We start from the raw sequence: 17,465 nt of genomic DNA, 5'->3' as shown, positions 1-17,465 counted from the left end.
GTGGCGTCTGGCTTTCTGGTCAGCGGATGTCGGAAGAGAGAGCTGACTGGTTTTATACAAGAAGAAGGAAGGAGGAAGACGCAGATGGAATTGCATAATGTGTTAGGCAGGGGCGAACAATGAAGGACAACACCGGCAGATCAGGCACCTTCTGAGGGTCCAAATGTCCAAATGTACCTTGCTACCTTAATGCTTAGGTATAAGTACCTACCTAACTAATGATATGAGCAGTATGATTTTCCAGATTGCCACTTGCCCGATGCATCAATCAGGGAGGACGTAGTCAAGTGTGACGCGGTGATAGATCGGGTATGTAATGGGTATGCGATGGTCGCCCTCGCGCAAACGGAGCTTGAAGCCGACGGCACTGACACTGACACTGACACTGACACTGCCAAGTCCAAGATTAGGGTGTGGCTAAGCTACGGAAATCTGATCCCCGATGCTTTGAGCTCCCTCCCTCTTGTAGTTGTGAGTTGTGGAACAGGGCTCAAGGGCAATGTTTTTAGGCGGCTAGGTATTGCATGTTTGGGAATCGCAACGTCAGACGCGGCACTTCACAGCCTGTACATGCAATCAACACCGCTCTTCCCAGAAGCTCCCTGAAGCTCCTTAACTCCCACCCGATCCCTGCCTCCCAAAAAAAAGTGGCGGCAGAACCCCCCCACCACCTGCTAGACATGGACTAGTTCGGTACGTGTCTTGTTGACTTCGGCGCGGAATATTGATGATTCCCGCGAATTCTCCTGACACAGCAACCAGAGACGCAATTGATTGGACCAGCCAGCAGCACCAACCAGCCCAGATTACGCGCCTGCAGCACGGCTAACAACCCCCACTACTTGGATTGACACCGCACCTGATGGTGGTGCGTGTGAGGTATAACTTCTGATCCACTCTAAAATTCCCGGAATCTCGAAAAGCATCGCCTGCGCCGACAGCCACGACCAAGCAATCGGGCAAAACCCCGTCGCTTTCCGCCAACGCGACCGATTCGCGGCTTCCTCCTAGCCCATGACACTACCAGCTCTAGAGGCCATGCAATAGCGCGCCCAACCCCTCACAATGGCCGAAGTAACTACCCTCGATGCGCTGCAGCTTTTCCACCGCGACTTAGCTGCCGTTCGCAACGGACGTCCTGAAGGCGTCGAGTCCTTGGACAACCCCGAGATCCACGCCTTGTTCGAAACGGAACTCGAGAAAACATGGCAAAGGCCTCAGAGAGATGAGAAGAGTCGGCAGGCCGTCAAGTCCGGTTAGTCGATAGCTTGCAAAAACGTCAGTACGACTCGGACACTGACCTAGGGTAATGCGCCAGGCAAGCTCGTCATTGACGAAGAAGAATACGCCCTCAACGAAGAGTTTCAGCAGATTGTACTCAACCTTGCCGATGAGGCTGAGATTAATGAAATCGAAGCGACGCGATGCCTGCTCGACGCAAAAGATGACCCCGCCAGTCTGGGTCGCTCGCTGCTCGAGTGCGGACTGATTCGAGTTCATCAACAACGCAAATACACCCTCGACATTGTACGACTGATGATGGAAATTGACGCGTTGGACGAGGAAGACGTCGACCCAGAGATACTCAACGTCGTACAAATGTGCTTGTCAGCGACCGTGTTCCATAACTTACCCGGCGAAACTGCTTCGTCACAAAAGAGACTACTCCCAAGGTGCATGTCAGCGATGCAAGACGTCCGGGCTTGGCTTCAGAAGATCGCCGACAAGATGACAGCAGCGGCCGTATTGATCAACGGCAGAGGCGGTCAGGTCCCTGAGGAGATGGAGACGATTGAGTTTTCTCGTGTCAGCCTCTACCAGCAACACGAGATCCTAGCCGTCATCCTCTGTCGCACAATTGAGAAGCGAGAGGCTGAGATTGGCGATTTCAAAGCTTTCTTACAGCATCTGAGGAATACCGACAGATACGATGTCCTGCTCGGTAAATACCACGGGCCCCCTTGAATGTTGTTTGTCCGCTGACGTGTCTAGCGCATCTGTTTCCCGCCCTGGGCGCATACATAACACTCTACGGCTCGACTGAAGGCATATCAAGCCTGAGCATGGCCAGAGAGCTCAATCCGATCATTTGTCCGCAGAACGACGAGAGCCCCTGGCGCCTAGTCTACTTACAGGCAGCGGTGAAAGCTTGGTGGCTGTCTGAGTATAGTGGATGGTATCTGGATGACTCGCTTCTCGGCGGCTTGGAAGGTGTGGATTTGGATCAAGGTGAGTTCGATGGCGTCCGGTTGTAGATTTGGGACTAACGACCGCCTAGAGGATCGACAGAGGTCCAAGCAATTCATGGAGGCGTTGAAAGACGGTGCTTTCGACTTCATCCTCTCCATTGCTGCAGATGTCAAGACCCCTGAATGGGTCGACCCCTCAAGGATTACCATGCGCAACTGGCTTCAGCGGAAGGCCCCTCCGCTCATCTCCGACTCGATTGTTTTTGCCGAATACTTCCAAGAGTTACTAATGAACCAGCTGGAGGTCTTCGTCGACGCCTTCATCTCCAATCTTCCCGACGTTCTCAGGAAGCTTCGCGTCGAGGAAGATGAGCAACGCCAACTCAGCCAGGCACACGAACAAGACCTAGACCTGGAGCGCTTTCTGGTCATCATAGCCTACGCGTACGAAGGCCGTCCTGATGCCGCGATGAATTTCTGGTCGGACCCTGACAGCAATCTGGCGGGTTTCATGCATTGGGCGTCACGGAGAGCTTCAACGCCACTCGTTAGTTCGTTCTGTGAGATGTTGCAGGCCATTTCTGGAAACGATGAATGCGCGACGGCTGCTCACGAGTTTTTACTGGATGAAGGACATCATGCTTCGGGGAAGATGAGGCGGTCGCAGTCCCTTACCTGGCACCAAATCTTTAGGGAGCTTGTCTTCTTCTCTAACAAGATCAGAGAGAAGGCCACGGCCCCCCAGGTCTCGTCAACGTATCGACCCGGTCGTCCCAGCAGCGACCAGGCCGAATCCGAGCCGGAGTCCACAATGATGCTGCAGTCATACCTGCGGCTCATCACCAAGCTTGCTTCAGAGAGCGAGACTGCAAGGCAGTTCCTTCTGAAGGAGCCCAGCTTCAACCTTGTGGAGATGCTTTTCCAGCTCGCCAGCAGTCCAGTTCCGGCGGACCTGCGCGCAGGCACCTTTTTGGCTTTGCGCGCATTGATCTCTCGCAAAACACAAGAGGAAGCCAACATCATGTGGCAATGTCTGGAGGCCTGGATGAACGGCGCTTACATAGTGACCCCAAGTCAGCACCGATCCCCCCAGAGCTCACCGGTTGTGTCCATGGACACGGTCAGCGACGACATCTGCCACGGTTTCGACGAGCCACATGCCTTCACCCAGCTCTTGATCGCACTGATCACGCCCCCCGAGGATAGTAGCCCACTCAACGACTCGCTGCCCTTCCCGGAGAACCTCGGGTCGGCTAATCGCATGCCTGGGATCGAAATCTACGTTGACACTGTTCTGGGCAAGGTTTTTGCAAACAAGGCCAACGAAGTGAATGACATCAACCAGCTAAGGATGCTGCGCCTGAGCTGTCTTGAGTTTGCAGCAACCTGTCTCTCAACGTTCAATGAAAACCTGATTGTCATCGCAAACGAAACCAACATTCCCATTGATTCGGCGATGGCGGCGACGGATTTGGCAACCTATGTCAAGCTACACCCTTTTGCCCGAGTCATGGAATGGATGTTCAACGACAAGGTCATTGCGGCTCTCGCCCAGACCATCCATCAGGATGCCGTGGATGTCGGCAACGCACCGCCCGATTCGCCAGTCATCCTGGGTATCCTCAGAGCTGTCGAGGTCATCTCCAAGGTTCTGGATCTCCAGGCAACCTTCCTTGATCTTGTCCGGCCCCTGATCAAGATGCAGTCTAATCACCGGCGCCCCCCTGTTGCCAACGCTGCGTACGCTTCTTTCGAAGACGGCCTCGTCGGCCATCTCGGCCTTGTAGTTGACCTGGGAAATTACTGCGGTCTTGGCCATCCCGAACTAACACTGTCCTGTCTGAGATTGTTACAAAAGATGACGGCATCGTTCAAGATCACTTCGGCATGGTCATCCACACCTGGCCGCAAAAGCCATCGCAACAAAGCCATTGTCGCGCTCGAGGCGAATGGAGAGCACGAGACTATAGCCAGATCGCTCGCCGCGGAGCTGATGACGCCCCTCGACTGGGGACGGGAAGCCGAGTCGCCCAGCTATCTCACCAAAACATACATTCTCGACTTTCTCTCAAGCTGCCTAGCAGCAAGCCCTGACAAGCCTTCGATTGCTCATCTCCTGCTGGGCTTTCACTGTGGCGTTGACTCGCTGTCTATAGAGCCCAATGGGACTTTTGCCTCCCGGACGTCGGTCTTCCACAACATGCTGAGGTTGCTGTTAGACACATCATTTGGTGACGCACAAGGTATGCGGTATTGGCTTGTGTCCTTGAAGAGCAAGTCTATGCATATCCTGAGGGTCTTGTGGACATCACCTCTATCGGCCCCTTTTGTTATCGACGAGCTCCGAGATAACGAGGTCCTGTTTCACCTCCTGCTCCGCGAGGTAGTTATCCAGCCCCAATTGCATTGGGAAAACCAAGATATCAGCTCCCCTGATTTCCCGCTCACTGAAGGTGCGCCGACTTTTATCGAGTTTCTTGCTCTGCGCAGCATGAGCTTAGAGTATATCGCGATGGAGCTCTGCAGTATATCGCAGAGTCGGATGCCATCCCTCAAGCGACGGATTTTCGAGGCTCTCAACGGCCAGATCGTGGGCGAGAACAACGAGCCAATGCCCATTCCCACCGTGTTCGACTTGTACGACTTTTCACTACCCGAGGGTATCTGGGATGAATCACTTCCTGCCCTCCAGTTTTACAAGGACCTCGATCTCAGTACCTGTCTCGAGGAGGACGATCACGGAAACGCCATCTACAACGTCGACCGAGCGAGGGAGATTCTGCTGCTTAAACGCAGTGAAAGAAAGCATGATGGCGTCGTCATGACGGCGCAGGATTTTGCCACTCTGGAGCGGGAAGAGACGTTGATCGTCAACTACCTCATCTTCACCAACCGTCGAAAGCGGATAGCGTCGCAAGGTCTCGGTGTTCTAAAGACATGGACGAATCTGCTTCTCGTCATGGTCGCATCGAACGAGTTCAGGGGCACGACCGAGGCCTCGTTCTACCTGCAAGCGCTACAAGCTATCTTGCCCGGCCTGGAGGCTTCGGCGTTCGAGCGGCCAGAGGAAGCGATGGAGCTTGCGAAGCTGGCCAGGGTCCTCCTCTTCAAGCTCGACTTGAGCTCGAAGCCTTCGCTGGACCGAGAAAGTCAGGCTATTGGTAGTCTCGTGAGCGACAAGCTTTACCAGCTGTTCCAGGTCTGCCTGCAAGCCATCGGCAAGTGGACCGGCTCCTCAGAGCTCCGAGCAATCTACTACAGCATTTGCTACCGCTACTTGACGGGGATGGTGGATCAAGGATTGCTCGTCGCCGGCCGGCAGAAGACGCTGAAAACGATCCAGATGTACGGCGAGAGGCTCATCAACGTCATTTGCGACGACGCGTACAGTAGTGACCCCGCGTGCCAGACCGCCGCCTTCGTCCTCCTCACCGTGCTCGTGAATCTGGGCCGACAAGAAGACGACCCGCACATTGTCGAAACGCTCAATCGGCTCAATTTCATCGGCATCCTCGTCGACTCGCTACGGACCATTTTGCATGACTGGACCGAGGTCGTTCACACAGGCAACACGGCGCAGGAGACGTACGTGGCAGCCAAGTTGGCACTGCTTCTGCAGCTCGTACAGACCAAGCCCGGCGCCAAGTACGTTCTGCACGCGAACCTGTTCCGGTCCATCGAGGCCTCTGGCCTCTTCGCGGCGGACCCGGAACTGCAGATCGACCCTACGAACTCCAAGGCTCTGGAGAAGCATTACGAGCTGCTCGCCAAGGTCACGCAAGTTGTCAGCGCGGCCATTGTCAGCCGCGGCTCCAGCAATGTGCTTCAGGGGCGCAGATTTCTTACGGAGCATCGTATGCTGGTGACGCATACCCTCAAGCGCAGTGCAGGCATCGGCACGATTGAAGGGGAGGGTGTCCTGGAGGAACGCATCGAGGAGTTAGCCGAGGGCTTCATGGTTCTGATCGCCGCGACAGGTTTCCTCGAGGTATGTACCACATCGCAACACTTCTTAATCGCTGTTTCAGCGGCCATTTTGCTGACAACGTCTACAGTTTGAGAACGAGGTGATGCCGGAGCCTAAAAGGCAGGGCCCTGTCTTATTCACTTGAGGAATCAGATACAGAGAGAGAGAGAGAGAGAGAGAGGCGTGACGACGGCGGCGGCGGCGGCGGCATAATCAGCGGAGGAATACAAAAGAAAAAGGAGCATAAGCAAGACCTAAAATCAGCGTAGATGTCATCTGTGCATATAAACCAGGCGTTTGGGAGAAGTGAAGGGCCGGAAAGGAAACGGAACACTGGCTGGGAGGTCATACCTAGCGGTCTCGGTTGGGGGCGGGGATGCGCTGCGCTCCCCTACCCCCCTCGAGGACGACACGCAGTACATAAAAAAAAAAAAACCACTGTAGAGGTGCCACCGCAACCGACCCCCACGCGAAGCAGAAGGCCCCCACGGCTATGGAGAGCGAGACCTGCTACAATCCCTCCTCAGTATCTGTACCTTGGCCTGCCGTCAGACCCCCTGCTTGATAGCTACGGACGGAAGGAGGCCGAAGGGGGGCGGGGGCTAAACTTCATAGCGATGGGTTGCCACGGACCCGACCACTTACGAGAAGAAAGGGGATAAACAGAAAAAGAAAAAAAAAAAAAACATTGCACGGGCAACGCAAGACAAACAGAGACATGAGCCACACGTTGAATTCGTCAACCCTTGGAAACGGGGTTGTTCGTCTATGTTCACGCTATGGCACAGATGCCAGCGCCTCTGCTGCCCTCGCTCTATTGAACACAATGCTGGCTGGACGGGTATCACAAAAATAACATTGCCTACTCCCCGTACAACCCCCCCTCCACCAACAAAACGCACTGAAAATGCTGCAAAGCCCACGGATCCATATGCCTCCTATATGCCCTTCCCTCCTGTTCGCTGTGAAAATAAATGTGCAGCCCGTGGCAAACCTGCCCCAGACTCTTCGGATATGTGCCTTGTAAGAGTTGTGCGTGGCTCACGCCCGTTGCTTGCCCTTGCGGCTGGCTGTCATCAGCTTGAGCTCCAGGGGCCAGAAACCCTTTGTCTTGGACGTGTAGGTGTTTCGGTCTTTGGTTTCAACCTTTTGTCTGCAGATTGGGCATTTGTTCTTGGTTGCGTCAACGTTCAGCGCTGAGTGAAGGCACTCGGAGCAGAAGAGGTGGCCTGGCGGCGTTAGTTATGCCGAACACACAAAAAAAGTGACCTGCAGACCACAACGTACCACAGTGTGTTACTGTCAAGGCCGTGACATCGTCCATGCAGATGACACACTGAAATGCCGAAATCTTTACTCTGTTGTCATCCTTGGGCGCCTTCAAATCCTCTGGCACCTCGTTCGTGTCGGCAAGATCAATGACTTCTTCGACCTTCCCCTTGCCCTTCTTGACATCTACAGCGTCTTCGCCAAAAATGTCGTCGTCAAGCGTCAGGGCGCCGGGCGTTGTCGTCCGGTCGCGTACGGTCTGAGGCTGCGACGTTCGTCGTCGCTTGGGAGCGGCAGTCCCTCTGGTAGGGGCGGACGAAGGGGCCGCCCGCTTTCGCGTGGCGGAGACCACAATCTCCTCTGGGTCGGGGTCATGATCAGAGCTGGGGATCGTGGAAGCCCTCCGGCGGGTCTGAACAGGCATCGTGGCCCGGGATTCGTCGTCCGAGCTTACGAAAAGCGAGTCTTCGAGCTCGTTGTCGCGGGACGCGGGATGCGACGTTGGATTTCTTGCTGCTGCTGCTGCTCTCAGCGCAGCGTTCGTGTTCTGGCGGCTGTACCTAGCTGGGCGGTCGGGCCGCAGCGGCGTGCCAGAAGGGTGGCGATGGGGGGGGTTCCGAGGACTTTGGGCAAGGTTCGGGTGCTGAAAGCTGTCTGCAGAGTCCTGGATGTGTCGGGGATATGAGGACGGTGAGGAGAAGTTCCCGTCGACTAGTGCGGAGAGGTATTCGTCGGTAATCGGTTGGCGGTTGGGTGTCTGTGGGGCGCCGTTCTGCTGTAGCGCAGTTGCGTCGAAGGGTTGGTAATCCAGGGTGGCGGCGAAGTGTAGAAATGAGGGGAGGGCTTGTTGGGTTTGGGTGCTGTCCGGTGCAGTGGCGGCCACAAGACTATCGATATGTTGATGTTGGTGTTGTTGGTGTTGCTGGGTGTGAGTGGCGTTTCGAGAGGCTGAAGCGGATACGGGCTCGGGTTCGTTGTCAAGTTGGATGGGTGTTTGACAGTTGCTGCCTCGTGCAACACCCTGATCTGTCCCGAGGTAGCTGTTGACCGGCCGGGCTGGGGTGAAAGAAGAGTTGGTTCGTGTCGGCTGCGGCGTAGACAGAAACGAGATGAGGCCCGGCATGGGAAGTGGGAGGAAGCGCCGATTGTCTTTTGGGCGCGACGAAGTGATTTGGGCGTTAAAAACAAGCAGTTCCGAGGCAAATCGTAGCGGGGGAGGGGGGAATACAGTCCAATTTGTAAAATATTGGAAAGAAAGACAAGAATTAATCAACAGACAAGTATCCAGGGTAGGGAGATTTTAGGTCGTCAGCAAAAGGGGCCTTGGCCATGTCGACGTTGTGTAGGAAAAGAGATGGAGGGGAGCGAGGAAGGCGGGATGACGGATGGCCGTCACCAGTGCGCAGTGTCGTGGTTTCGGGGTTTAGGCATAGGTTCGGGGATTGAGGTGATTTGGTGCGGCAGTATCTGTACCCAAGGGGGTGGGGTTTGGAGGGCAAACCAGGACAGCCAGCAAGTGCATACGGAGTAGGTACCTAGGCAACACTTGGCCAGCCGTTCAGTTACCCAGGTGTGCACAAGGCACAGAACGGAAGGGAAAGGGTGTCATATTCCCTCCAATCTGTTCCTGCTTCTGCTTCGGAATAGACGAAGGCGACGAGGCGGAGAGGGCGAAATGAGACTCGGGAAAAAGAAACGATACGACAGTAACCAGGTCTGTTTCTCTCCCTCTCTGTGTCCATCTCTGTGTCTGCACCGCACTGCATCTTGGGTGCTTCCGGTGTTACACAGTACCAAGGGTTACGTACCTAGATACGTGTCTACATAGTACATACATAGGTAGTGCGTGTACCACTAAGGTACATACGTCTGTGAGGCGGCCCCTTAGTAGTACACGTACTATAGTACAGTCTGGCCGAGTCACGGTGGTTCAAATGTGCAGCTGGTTGAGACCCACGCCGACACTGAGAGCAACCTTTCAACAGACCCCCGTCTCGGGCTCTGCATCTCGAACCACAACGATTTTGTGCAGCTTTCAGACTTTGGCCCAGGTACTTACCCTAGTCGGCAGAAGACATCGGCTCTCAATTGCTCCAACGGGTCTTACATGTACGATGGTATCCGGCCGAAGTTTTTCCCCCCTGTTAGGTAACTAATGCTCACCCCCCTACTACAGAACTTCACTTTTGGTGAATATTCCCCCTCTATCATGATGTCAGCTATGTGGGATAACATCATAGGGGGAAAAAACTTACCCCTGCCACCCTGTACATTGTATATGTCCGTACCCATACTCAGGCCAGCCAGCATACGTGCCTAGGTACCTATGGCTTCATCGTTTGGTGTTGTTCCTCCTCTTAAAGACACAAACAATATTCACCACGCCAAGGAACCCTGAAATGCAGTGCAACTTCATTGGAAGTCTTCAACGAGAAGTTGGCTACTTTCAGACGGCCATTTCGATGCCATAAATCCAAAGGTGCAGGGCATGGCGTGCCGAAATTCTTTTACTATGTAGAACCCAGGCGGGCGGGAGACCCTTAAAAGGTGGAGACGACTACCTAGGCGAGATGCCGGAAGCTCAAGCTCGCCGATTGGCTGATGATCCCTGCCCCGCACGAGGACCCAAGCTAACGCGCCCCTCTCTCTTCCGCCCCCTATCGCATCGCGACGCCTGTCAAAGTGGTGACGGCAACTCTCTAGTTTTTTTTTTCCCATGCTGGTTCTCTTCCGTCTTCCTCTATCTCCCTCTACGTCGTCCTGCTCGCCCGCCCCCAGCCTTTGCGACTGGGAAAATATTCACCTCATATTCCGTGTCATGTGCTGAGAGCCCGTATTCTCGTCAACCCATTTGTTCTCGCTTCCAGCGACATGCCGCACGCTCGACCAAGACCATGGTCGAAATCGCAAACCAGGTCCTGAGGGGTTCCACTGCGAGCTTCGTCCGCCTAGCCCGTCACCATGCTTCTCGTCGCCTTGCATGGCGCTCGCATGTCCGTTGGCAGTCTGCAGTCACATCGGAGGCTGCGGATAATAAGAAGACCGAGGAGCGACAGCACGGTCTGAATCGTATGAGCTTTGCGCCCTCCTTCAATCAGTCGGTCTTGTGGCCCTTTGCTGATCATCACAGTCTCGTCGCAGTCACGCTACAACGAAATCGGCGTTCAGCATCTCAGTGCCCATGTTTACGGCCAGTTGTTTCCCGACGGAAACACGCCGCCGCCGCCCGAGCTTGTAAACCTCGCTAGGGATCACTTGCGCCGCCATGATTTGCTCGGCAAGAACAATGACAACAGCGAACCCATCGCCTTCGACCTCCCCGATCTTCAAGGACGAACGCTAGACGAGCACTTCCACAAGCTTGCCGTCGACTCTGCCGAACCGTATCTATCCCTCGCGAAACAGTTTGCGAGGGCCAACACACCGCCGAAGCCGCGAAAATGGGTCCGCCGCAGTGGCTGGACGAAATATTATTCCGACGGCAGGACTGAAGCCATCGATGCGCCCGACGAGTCCATGTTGTGCTTTGACACCGAAGTCATGTGGAAGGAGAGCTCGTTCGCCGTCATGGCCTGCGCATCGAGTCCGACAGCCTGGTATGCATGGCTGTCGCCGTGGCTGCTGGGCGAGTCCGAGTCTGACCGGCACCTGATTCCGTTGGGCGACCCGACGAAAGAACGTGTGATAGTGGGCCACAACATCGGATATGACAGAGCGAGGATATTGGAGGAGTATGACGTGAAGCAAACGCGCAACTACTTCATGGACACCATGTCGCTCCATGTGGCCGTAAACGGCATGTGCTCGCAGCAGAGGCCGACGTGGATGAAGCACAAGAAGAGCCGAGAACTAAGAGATAAGATTGCAAGTCAAACCGACGATGTGCAGTTGGCCGAGCTGCTGGGAAATAGCGCCTTGCGGCAAGAAGAGGAGGAGCTTTGGGTGGACCGGAGTTCGGTCAACTCGCTTCGCGACGTGGCCAAGTTCCATCTCGACGTCACCATCGACAAGGCTGTGCGCGATGAGTTTGGCACGCTTGACCGAGCTGGCGTGTTGGGCAAGCTGGACAACCTCCTGGACTACTGCGCCGCGGATGTCGCCATCACTCACCGCGTGTACCAGATCGTCTTCCCCAACTTCCTCGACACCTGTCCGCACCCCGTCAGCTTTGCGGCGCTGCGACATCTTTCCTCCGTCATCTTGCCTGTGAACAAGACCTGGGACGCTTATATTCACAACGCCGAGGCCACTTACCGTGCGCTATCCGAAGCCGTTCAGGAACGTCTGATCGGGCTCACCGAACAGGCTCTCGCAATCAAGGACGACCCAGAGAAATGGGGCAATGATCCGTGGTTGAAGCAGCTCGATTGGTCTGGCCAGGAAATCAAAATGGTCAAAGGCAAGAAGAAGAACGATCTGCCACGGCCGGCCGCGAGACAGAAGAAGCCCGGTATGCCGCAGTGGTATAAAGACTTGTTCCCGAAGAACGACGCTCCCATCAACCTCACGGTACGGACTCGTATCGCACCGATACTGCTCAAGCTCTCGTGGGACAACCACCCGCTGTTCTGGTCAGACAAGTACGGCTGGACGTTCAGAGTGGAACGGAGCGAAGCATCAGATTACCAGCAGAAGCAGATGATTGAATGCGACTTTTCCGACTCGGAGAGCGATGCCGCGCTGCGGAAAGAGCATGGCGTCTTTTTCAAGCTGCCACACAAGGATGGCCCAACGGCACGGTGTGTCAATCCCATGGCCAAAGGGTACCTATCCTATTTTGAAAAGGGAACATTGTCCTCCGAGTACTCGTACGCCAAGGAAGCCCTGGAAATGAACGCGTCGTGTTCGTACTGGATCAGCGCCCGTGACCGCATCATGTCGCAGATGGTTGTCTACGAGAACGACATTCCAGGCAGAGACAATAAGGCAAGCTCCGGGAAGGAGAAGGACCCAGAACAAGTTCAAGGCTATATCCTACCCCAAATAATACCCATGGGGACCATCACGAGAAGGGCAGTGGAGAACACGTGGCTTACCGCGAGCAACGCGAAGAAGAACCGAGTCGGGTCGGAGCTCAAATCGATGGTCAAGGCGCCGCCTGGCTACAGCTTCGTCGGTGCCGACGTTGATTCGGAGGAGCTATGGATCGCGAGCCTGGTCGGAGACGCCACGTTCAAGCTTCACGGCGGCAACGCCATCGGGTTCATGACCCTGGAGGGCACAAAGGCCGCCGGCACAGATCTCCATTCGCGAACGGCGAGCATCCTGGGCATCACGAGAAACGATGCCAAGGTGTTCAACTACGGCCGCATCTACGGCGCGGGGCTCAAGTTTGCCGGCCAGCTGCTCAGGCAGTTCAACCCCAACTTGTCCGAGAAGGAAACGAACGAGACCGCGGCGAGGCTGTACGCCAAAACGAAGGGCACCAAGACCAACAGATCGGTGCTGAGCAAGCGGCCGTTCTGGCGCGGCGGGACGGAATCGTTCCTCTTCAACAAGCTGGAAGAGTTCGCGGCACAAGAGCGACCCCGGACGTTTGTCCTGGGCGCGGGCATCACGGAGGCCCTGATGCGCCGCTTCATCAACCAGAACGGCTACCTGACCTCGCGCATCAACTGGGCTATCCAGTCCTCGGGCGTCGACTATCTCCACCTCCTGATCGTAGGCATGGATTACCTCACCCGGCGGTTCAACATCGAGGCCCGTCTGGCCATCACCGTCCACGACGAAATCCGATATCTCGTCAAGGACCACGACAAGTATCGCGCCGCCATGGCACTTCAGGTGGCAAACGTTTGGACGAGAGCGATGTTTTCCCAGCAGGTGGGCATCAACGACCTGCCGCAGTCAGTGGCCTATTTCTCCGCCATCGATATCGACCACGTCCTCCGCAAGGAGGTCGACATGGACTGCGTGACACCAAGCCACAAGACGGCCATCCCTCCGGGAGAGAGCCTCGACATCACGGCCCTCCTCGCCAAAGGGGCCGAAGCCCGTCTGGACCCCGCCATCGTGCCTGACCCGGCACACGCGCCCAAGCTCGAGGGAATCGAGTACGTCCCGCGCACGCCCGTCATGGACACGCTCGAGGACTCGACGTCGACCGATCCTCATTTCCTCAGGGCGCAGATCGCGAGCACCGAGATGGAGCTGGGCCAGGTGCTCAAGGACCGGAGAGAGTCGCTCAAGACGCAAGAGGAGAAGAAGGCCCGCGCGCCCAGGCCCAAGAAGGAGCGCAGCGTGCTGCCGTACCAGTCGGACGCGAAGCTGGTCCCCACCATGACGGTGTCGGACGCGTTCGGCCACAGCAAGTTTGGCTCGCGGTTCGAGACGAAGAACCGGTGGGCGACGTGGCAGAAGGACAAGGGCGCGGGCCGTTTTGGACCCAGCTCGAGAATCTAGTGTAAGATAGCGACGAAGTCGGGTTTGTACGATGCTTGTAAAACGCCTTTGACGGCATTTTTGGTTTTGTTTTTTTTATGTATCACCCACTCTGGCCGGCTCAAAAAGCGAAAGGACGAAGCTTAGTTAAAAGGGGACAGGCATGTCTGTGTTGTATGGGGCCGGGCGCTTGTTCATGTATTTATGAAATGGGGGCATTGCTATTTGTGCCTGTATGTTCTATGTACCATGTAATACCAATCCACCGATAACCAGCCAACCGTCCCACGCTTCCTTGCCAACAGAGCAGACCTTTGAGATGCGAACAGTGACATTCAAATACTATATAACGACATCACGGGAAAGCCGGAAATCGTTCGCCCCCACCCACCCCCGGAACCGGCCGGCGGCAGGACCCAGCGCTCAGCTCTTCTTGAGCTTGAGCACAACCCACGCAGCGATGCGGTACCCGGCAATGATGGCGATCATGATGCCGACGTTCCTCGCGAAGTGGTCCTCGGTGTAGCCGTACGTGTCGAGCACGCCCTGGCCGGCGATCCTGCACTCGGCCGCCAGCGGCGTCTGGTACATGCAGCGGCACCCCTCGGCGCAGGCGTAGGTCCTGGTCGCGAACTCGTTGCGCATCATGCCCTCGAAGACGTACTTCTGGTAGTCCCAGTAGTGGAAGACGTAGCGGTAGAAGGCGTTGAGGATGGTGGGCGGCACCATGAAGCCGTTGACGCTCATCCACAGGCCGTTGGCGAAGGCGACGAGGGCGAGGCTGACGACGAAGCTCGGGAACAGCGAGGCGAAGAGGACGACGAGGCCCTCGGCCGCCAGCAGGTCGAGGAAGAGCCAGAGGACCCAGACGAAGAAGGCGTCGGCGGCGGGGCGGAAGTTGGACAGCCAGTACGAGACGGCGGAGAAGGAGAGGGCGAAGAGGAACAGGTACGGCAGGCCGAGGAGGAAGTTGGCGGCGAGCAGGGCCGCGGGGCCGCACAGGCCGTTGCGGCGCTCCTTGACGTACTGGCCGCGGTCCTCGAGGAAGGCCGGGACGTAGGCGACGGCCATGAAGGACATGAAGGCGCCGCCGAAGAAGATGGCGTTGGTCAGCGGGATGATGGACGCCTGCTCCGCCGGCAGCCGCGCCCACACCGTGCCCATCATGAGGGCGAGCCCCGCGTACATGGCGAGGCGGATGCCGTACGCCACGACGTCGCGGCGGCTCTTGACGAAGCCGCGGTGCAGAAGCGTCACCACCAGGCCCGCCGTGCCGGGTCTCGGCTCCGTCTCCTCGCCGACCATGACGGCGCCGTTATTGTTGTTGTTGTTGTTGTTGTTGTTGTTGTTGCTGCGCCGCCGCCGCCGCTCCTTGACGTCGGCGAGGGCCAAGCGCAGGTCCCCGGCCGCGCGCGAGGCGTCCCACGCCGCCTGCATGGCCTCGAGGCGCTCCGCGGCCCGGTGCTTATCGCGGACGAAGTCGGTGTTGACCAGCTCGAGCACGTGCTCGGCCGGGTTCACCTGCAGCGGGATCGGCATGCCCATGGCCTCGTAGTGGGGGGCCACGCCGTCGACGGGGCCAAAGTAGTGCGTCTTGCCGCCGGAGAGGAGGAGCAGCTTGTCGAAGAGGTTGAAGGTCGACGTCGAGGGCTGGTGGATGGACGCGATGACGATGAGCTGCGGGGCGCTGTTAGCAATCGGCGTTTCCCCTTCCTCCAAGGCCGAATCGGGGGCGGGGGGTTCTGAGAAGGCAGGCAGGCGCCCCGGCTTACATTGTTTTGTTTTGCCACCTTGCGTAGGTAGCTGATGACCTCGAAGCTCGCGGCCGAGTCGAGGCCGCTCGTCGGCTCGTCGAGGAACAAGATCCTGGGGCCGGTGATCAGCTGGCTGGCGACGCCGACGCGCCTCTTCTGGCCGCCCGAGACGCCCTTGCGGAGGGGCGTGCCGATGAGGGCGTCGGCCTGGTCCTCGAGGCCGAAGGCGGTCAGCAGGCCGTCGACGCGGGCGGCGCGCTCCCGGGCGGGAAGCGAGGACGAGGCGAGGCGCGAGGTGAAGAGCAGGGTCTCGCGGACGGTCAGGGACCCGATGAGGGCGTCCTCCTGCTCGACGAAGCGGCTGATGCGCCGGAAGTCGGCGCGCGGGGCCTTGGCGCCGTTGACGAGGACGGAGCCGCCGACGGAGGCGGCGTTGGTCGGGCGGCCGGCGAGGACGTTGAGGAGAGTCGTCTTGCCGCTGCCCGAGGGGCCCATGAGGGCGCAGATCTCACCTGCGGGCGGGTATTAGCACAAGGGACGTCGCCGTCTTGAAGTACACCCAAGGGAGAGGAAGGGGGGCGAGGGAACTCACCTGCCTTGACGAGGCCGTCGACTCGGTGGACGATGTCCTTGGGCTGCTTCGTCTCTCTGTCCTTGACGGTTACCTCGATGCCGCTCCACGAGATGTTCTGCACCGTGGTGTTGAGCAGGTGGGCGTCGGCGGCGCCCAGCTCGGCGTCCTGCTTGGAGAAGCCGTGGTCCTGGCACCGCGCTGCCTTGCGCCCCGATGCGTAGTTGTCGCGAGCCGTCATGGCTACGTCTTATGCCTATATGTGTGTGTTTATGCCTGCAATTGGCCAAGCAGGGTATACAAGTCCCGAGTTCCGAGGGAAGCATGAGCATGTAGAACGGGCGCCTAGGACACGAACCTAGAGCAGAAGAGGAGCGGCACAGATTTTATCTTCTTGCTCTTCACTTACACCGGGCCCGCAAGCCAACCACGGCCGGCACAGCCACGAGGATGCGCTCCTTTGATTCGGTTTGCTTTATTTTCCTTTGCTTTGCTGGCGCTGCATGGCGGCATCTGAGGCTGAATCGGGTAGCCTACCCTGCTTGCCCCGTTACGATGCAGGCAGCAGCACACTTATGCAAGTGATGGACGGTTGAGAAGGATCGCGGTAATCGGCGACCACCATGTAAGCTGCCTTTTTAGTCCCCAAGATCCAGTCAAAAAAAGGCCCCGAGACCAGGGGGTGGTGGGGTGTGTGTACCCCCACAGACGTGTGTACCTCGTCCGACCAATTGTTCACTTACACGCACTTCCTTGCTGGATCGGTATGGCCGGCGATGAGAAAAACTCCTAAGGAGAACTCATCAGCATGGATCATATCGGCATGGTTAGAATGACGATGCGGGACATCCAAACCGTGCCGAACGGGTGCGACTGTCGTATGCCGACAATTAGACGGCTCTGTCCGCTCTTGCTTCCCGTGCTGCCACCATCAGCCAGCCAATGCCACCCTCGCATCTGGAGATGATCAAGATTCCGTTGCATCTTCTTCCTCGCATTCCCCGTCAGACAGCCGGAAGGAGCAGTGGCCGGATTTCCAAGTTCGAGAATCCCACGGCGGGGAAGAAGAGGGTGGAGAGTCCCCTTGAATTATGGTCCCCGAGACGCTGGACGGGTTCCCTGGACGCCGAGTCCGCCAAGCCTGCGTCGCGCACCCTCCTCCCCTTCCCACGTGGTGTGCATATCCCCGGGGCGTGCAACAACGGTTTCCCGCACCTCCCCGGTGGGTGGGGTGTGCCCGGACAACATGGGAAACAACAGACTCGAGACCCTGCGTTGCCACGCGACTGTACGCCTTGCGACCCCACACCGCGTGGGGTCGACGGAGGTTTCGC

At 57.2% G+C, this 17,465-nt stretch overlaps 4 protein-coding genes across 4 annotated transcripts; 2 read left to right on the top strand and 2 right to left on the bottom strand.

The window, feature by feature from the left end:
• Positions 1-1,065: 1,065 nt before the first annotated feature.
• GLRG_00057 (uncharacterized protein) lies at positions 1,066-6,301 on the top strand (the record flags this gene model as incomplete). The annotated part of the gene is made up of 5 exons (XM_008090742.1): positions 1,066-1,255; positions 1,319-1,942; positions 1,993-2,229; positions 2,279-6,177; positions 6,245-6,301. 5 exons carry the CDS (start codon positions 1,066-1,068, stop codon positions 6,299-6,301), a joined length of 5,007 nt encoding a protein of 1,668 aa, XP_008088933.1.
• Positions 6,302-7,197: 896 nt separating this feature from the next.
• GLRG_00056 (uncharacterized protein) lies at positions 7,198-8,548 on the bottom strand (the record flags this gene model as incomplete). Its single annotated transcript, XM_008090741.1, has 2 exons — positions 7,198-7,385; positions 7,444-8,548. The coding sequence occupies 2 exons, from the start codon at positions 8,546-8,548 to the stop codon at positions 7,198-7,200; spliced, it is 1,293 nt and encodes a 430-aa protein (XP_008088932.1).
• Positions 8,549-10,319: 1,771 nt separating this feature from the next.
• On the top strand, positions 10,320-13,827 carry GLRG_00055 (DNA polymerase family A; the record flags this gene model as incomplete). The annotated part of the gene is made up of 2 exons (XM_008090740.1): positions 10,320-10,494; positions 10,556-13,827. The coding sequence occupies 2 exons, from the start codon at positions 10,320-10,322 to the stop codon at positions 13,825-13,827; spliced, it is 3,447 nt and encodes a 1,148-aa protein (XP_008088931.1).
• Positions 13,828-14,229: 402 nt separating this feature from the next.
• Positions 14,230-16,372, bottom strand: GLRG_00054 (ABC transporter; the record flags this gene model as incomplete). Its single annotated transcript, XM_008090739.1, has 3 exons — positions 14,230-15,483; positions 15,579-16,072; positions 16,153-16,372. The coding sequence occupies 3 exons, from the start codon at positions 16,370-16,372 to the stop codon at positions 14,230-14,232; spliced, it is 1,968 nt and encodes a 655-aa protein (XP_008088930.1).
• Between the last annotated feature and the right edge of the window lie 1,093 nt (positions 16,373-17,465).

Source organism: Colletotrichum graminicola (assembly GCF_000149035.1).
Source record: "Colletotrichum graminicola M1.001 genomic scaffold supercont1.1, whole genome shotgun sequence".
NCBI lineage: Eukaryota > Fungi > Ascomycota > Sordariomycetes > Glomerellales > Glomerellaceae > Colletotrichum > Colletotrichum graminicola.
The sequence above is the reverse complement of the archived record's forward strand: the minus strand, read 5'-3'. Positions and strand labels throughout refer to the sequence as shown.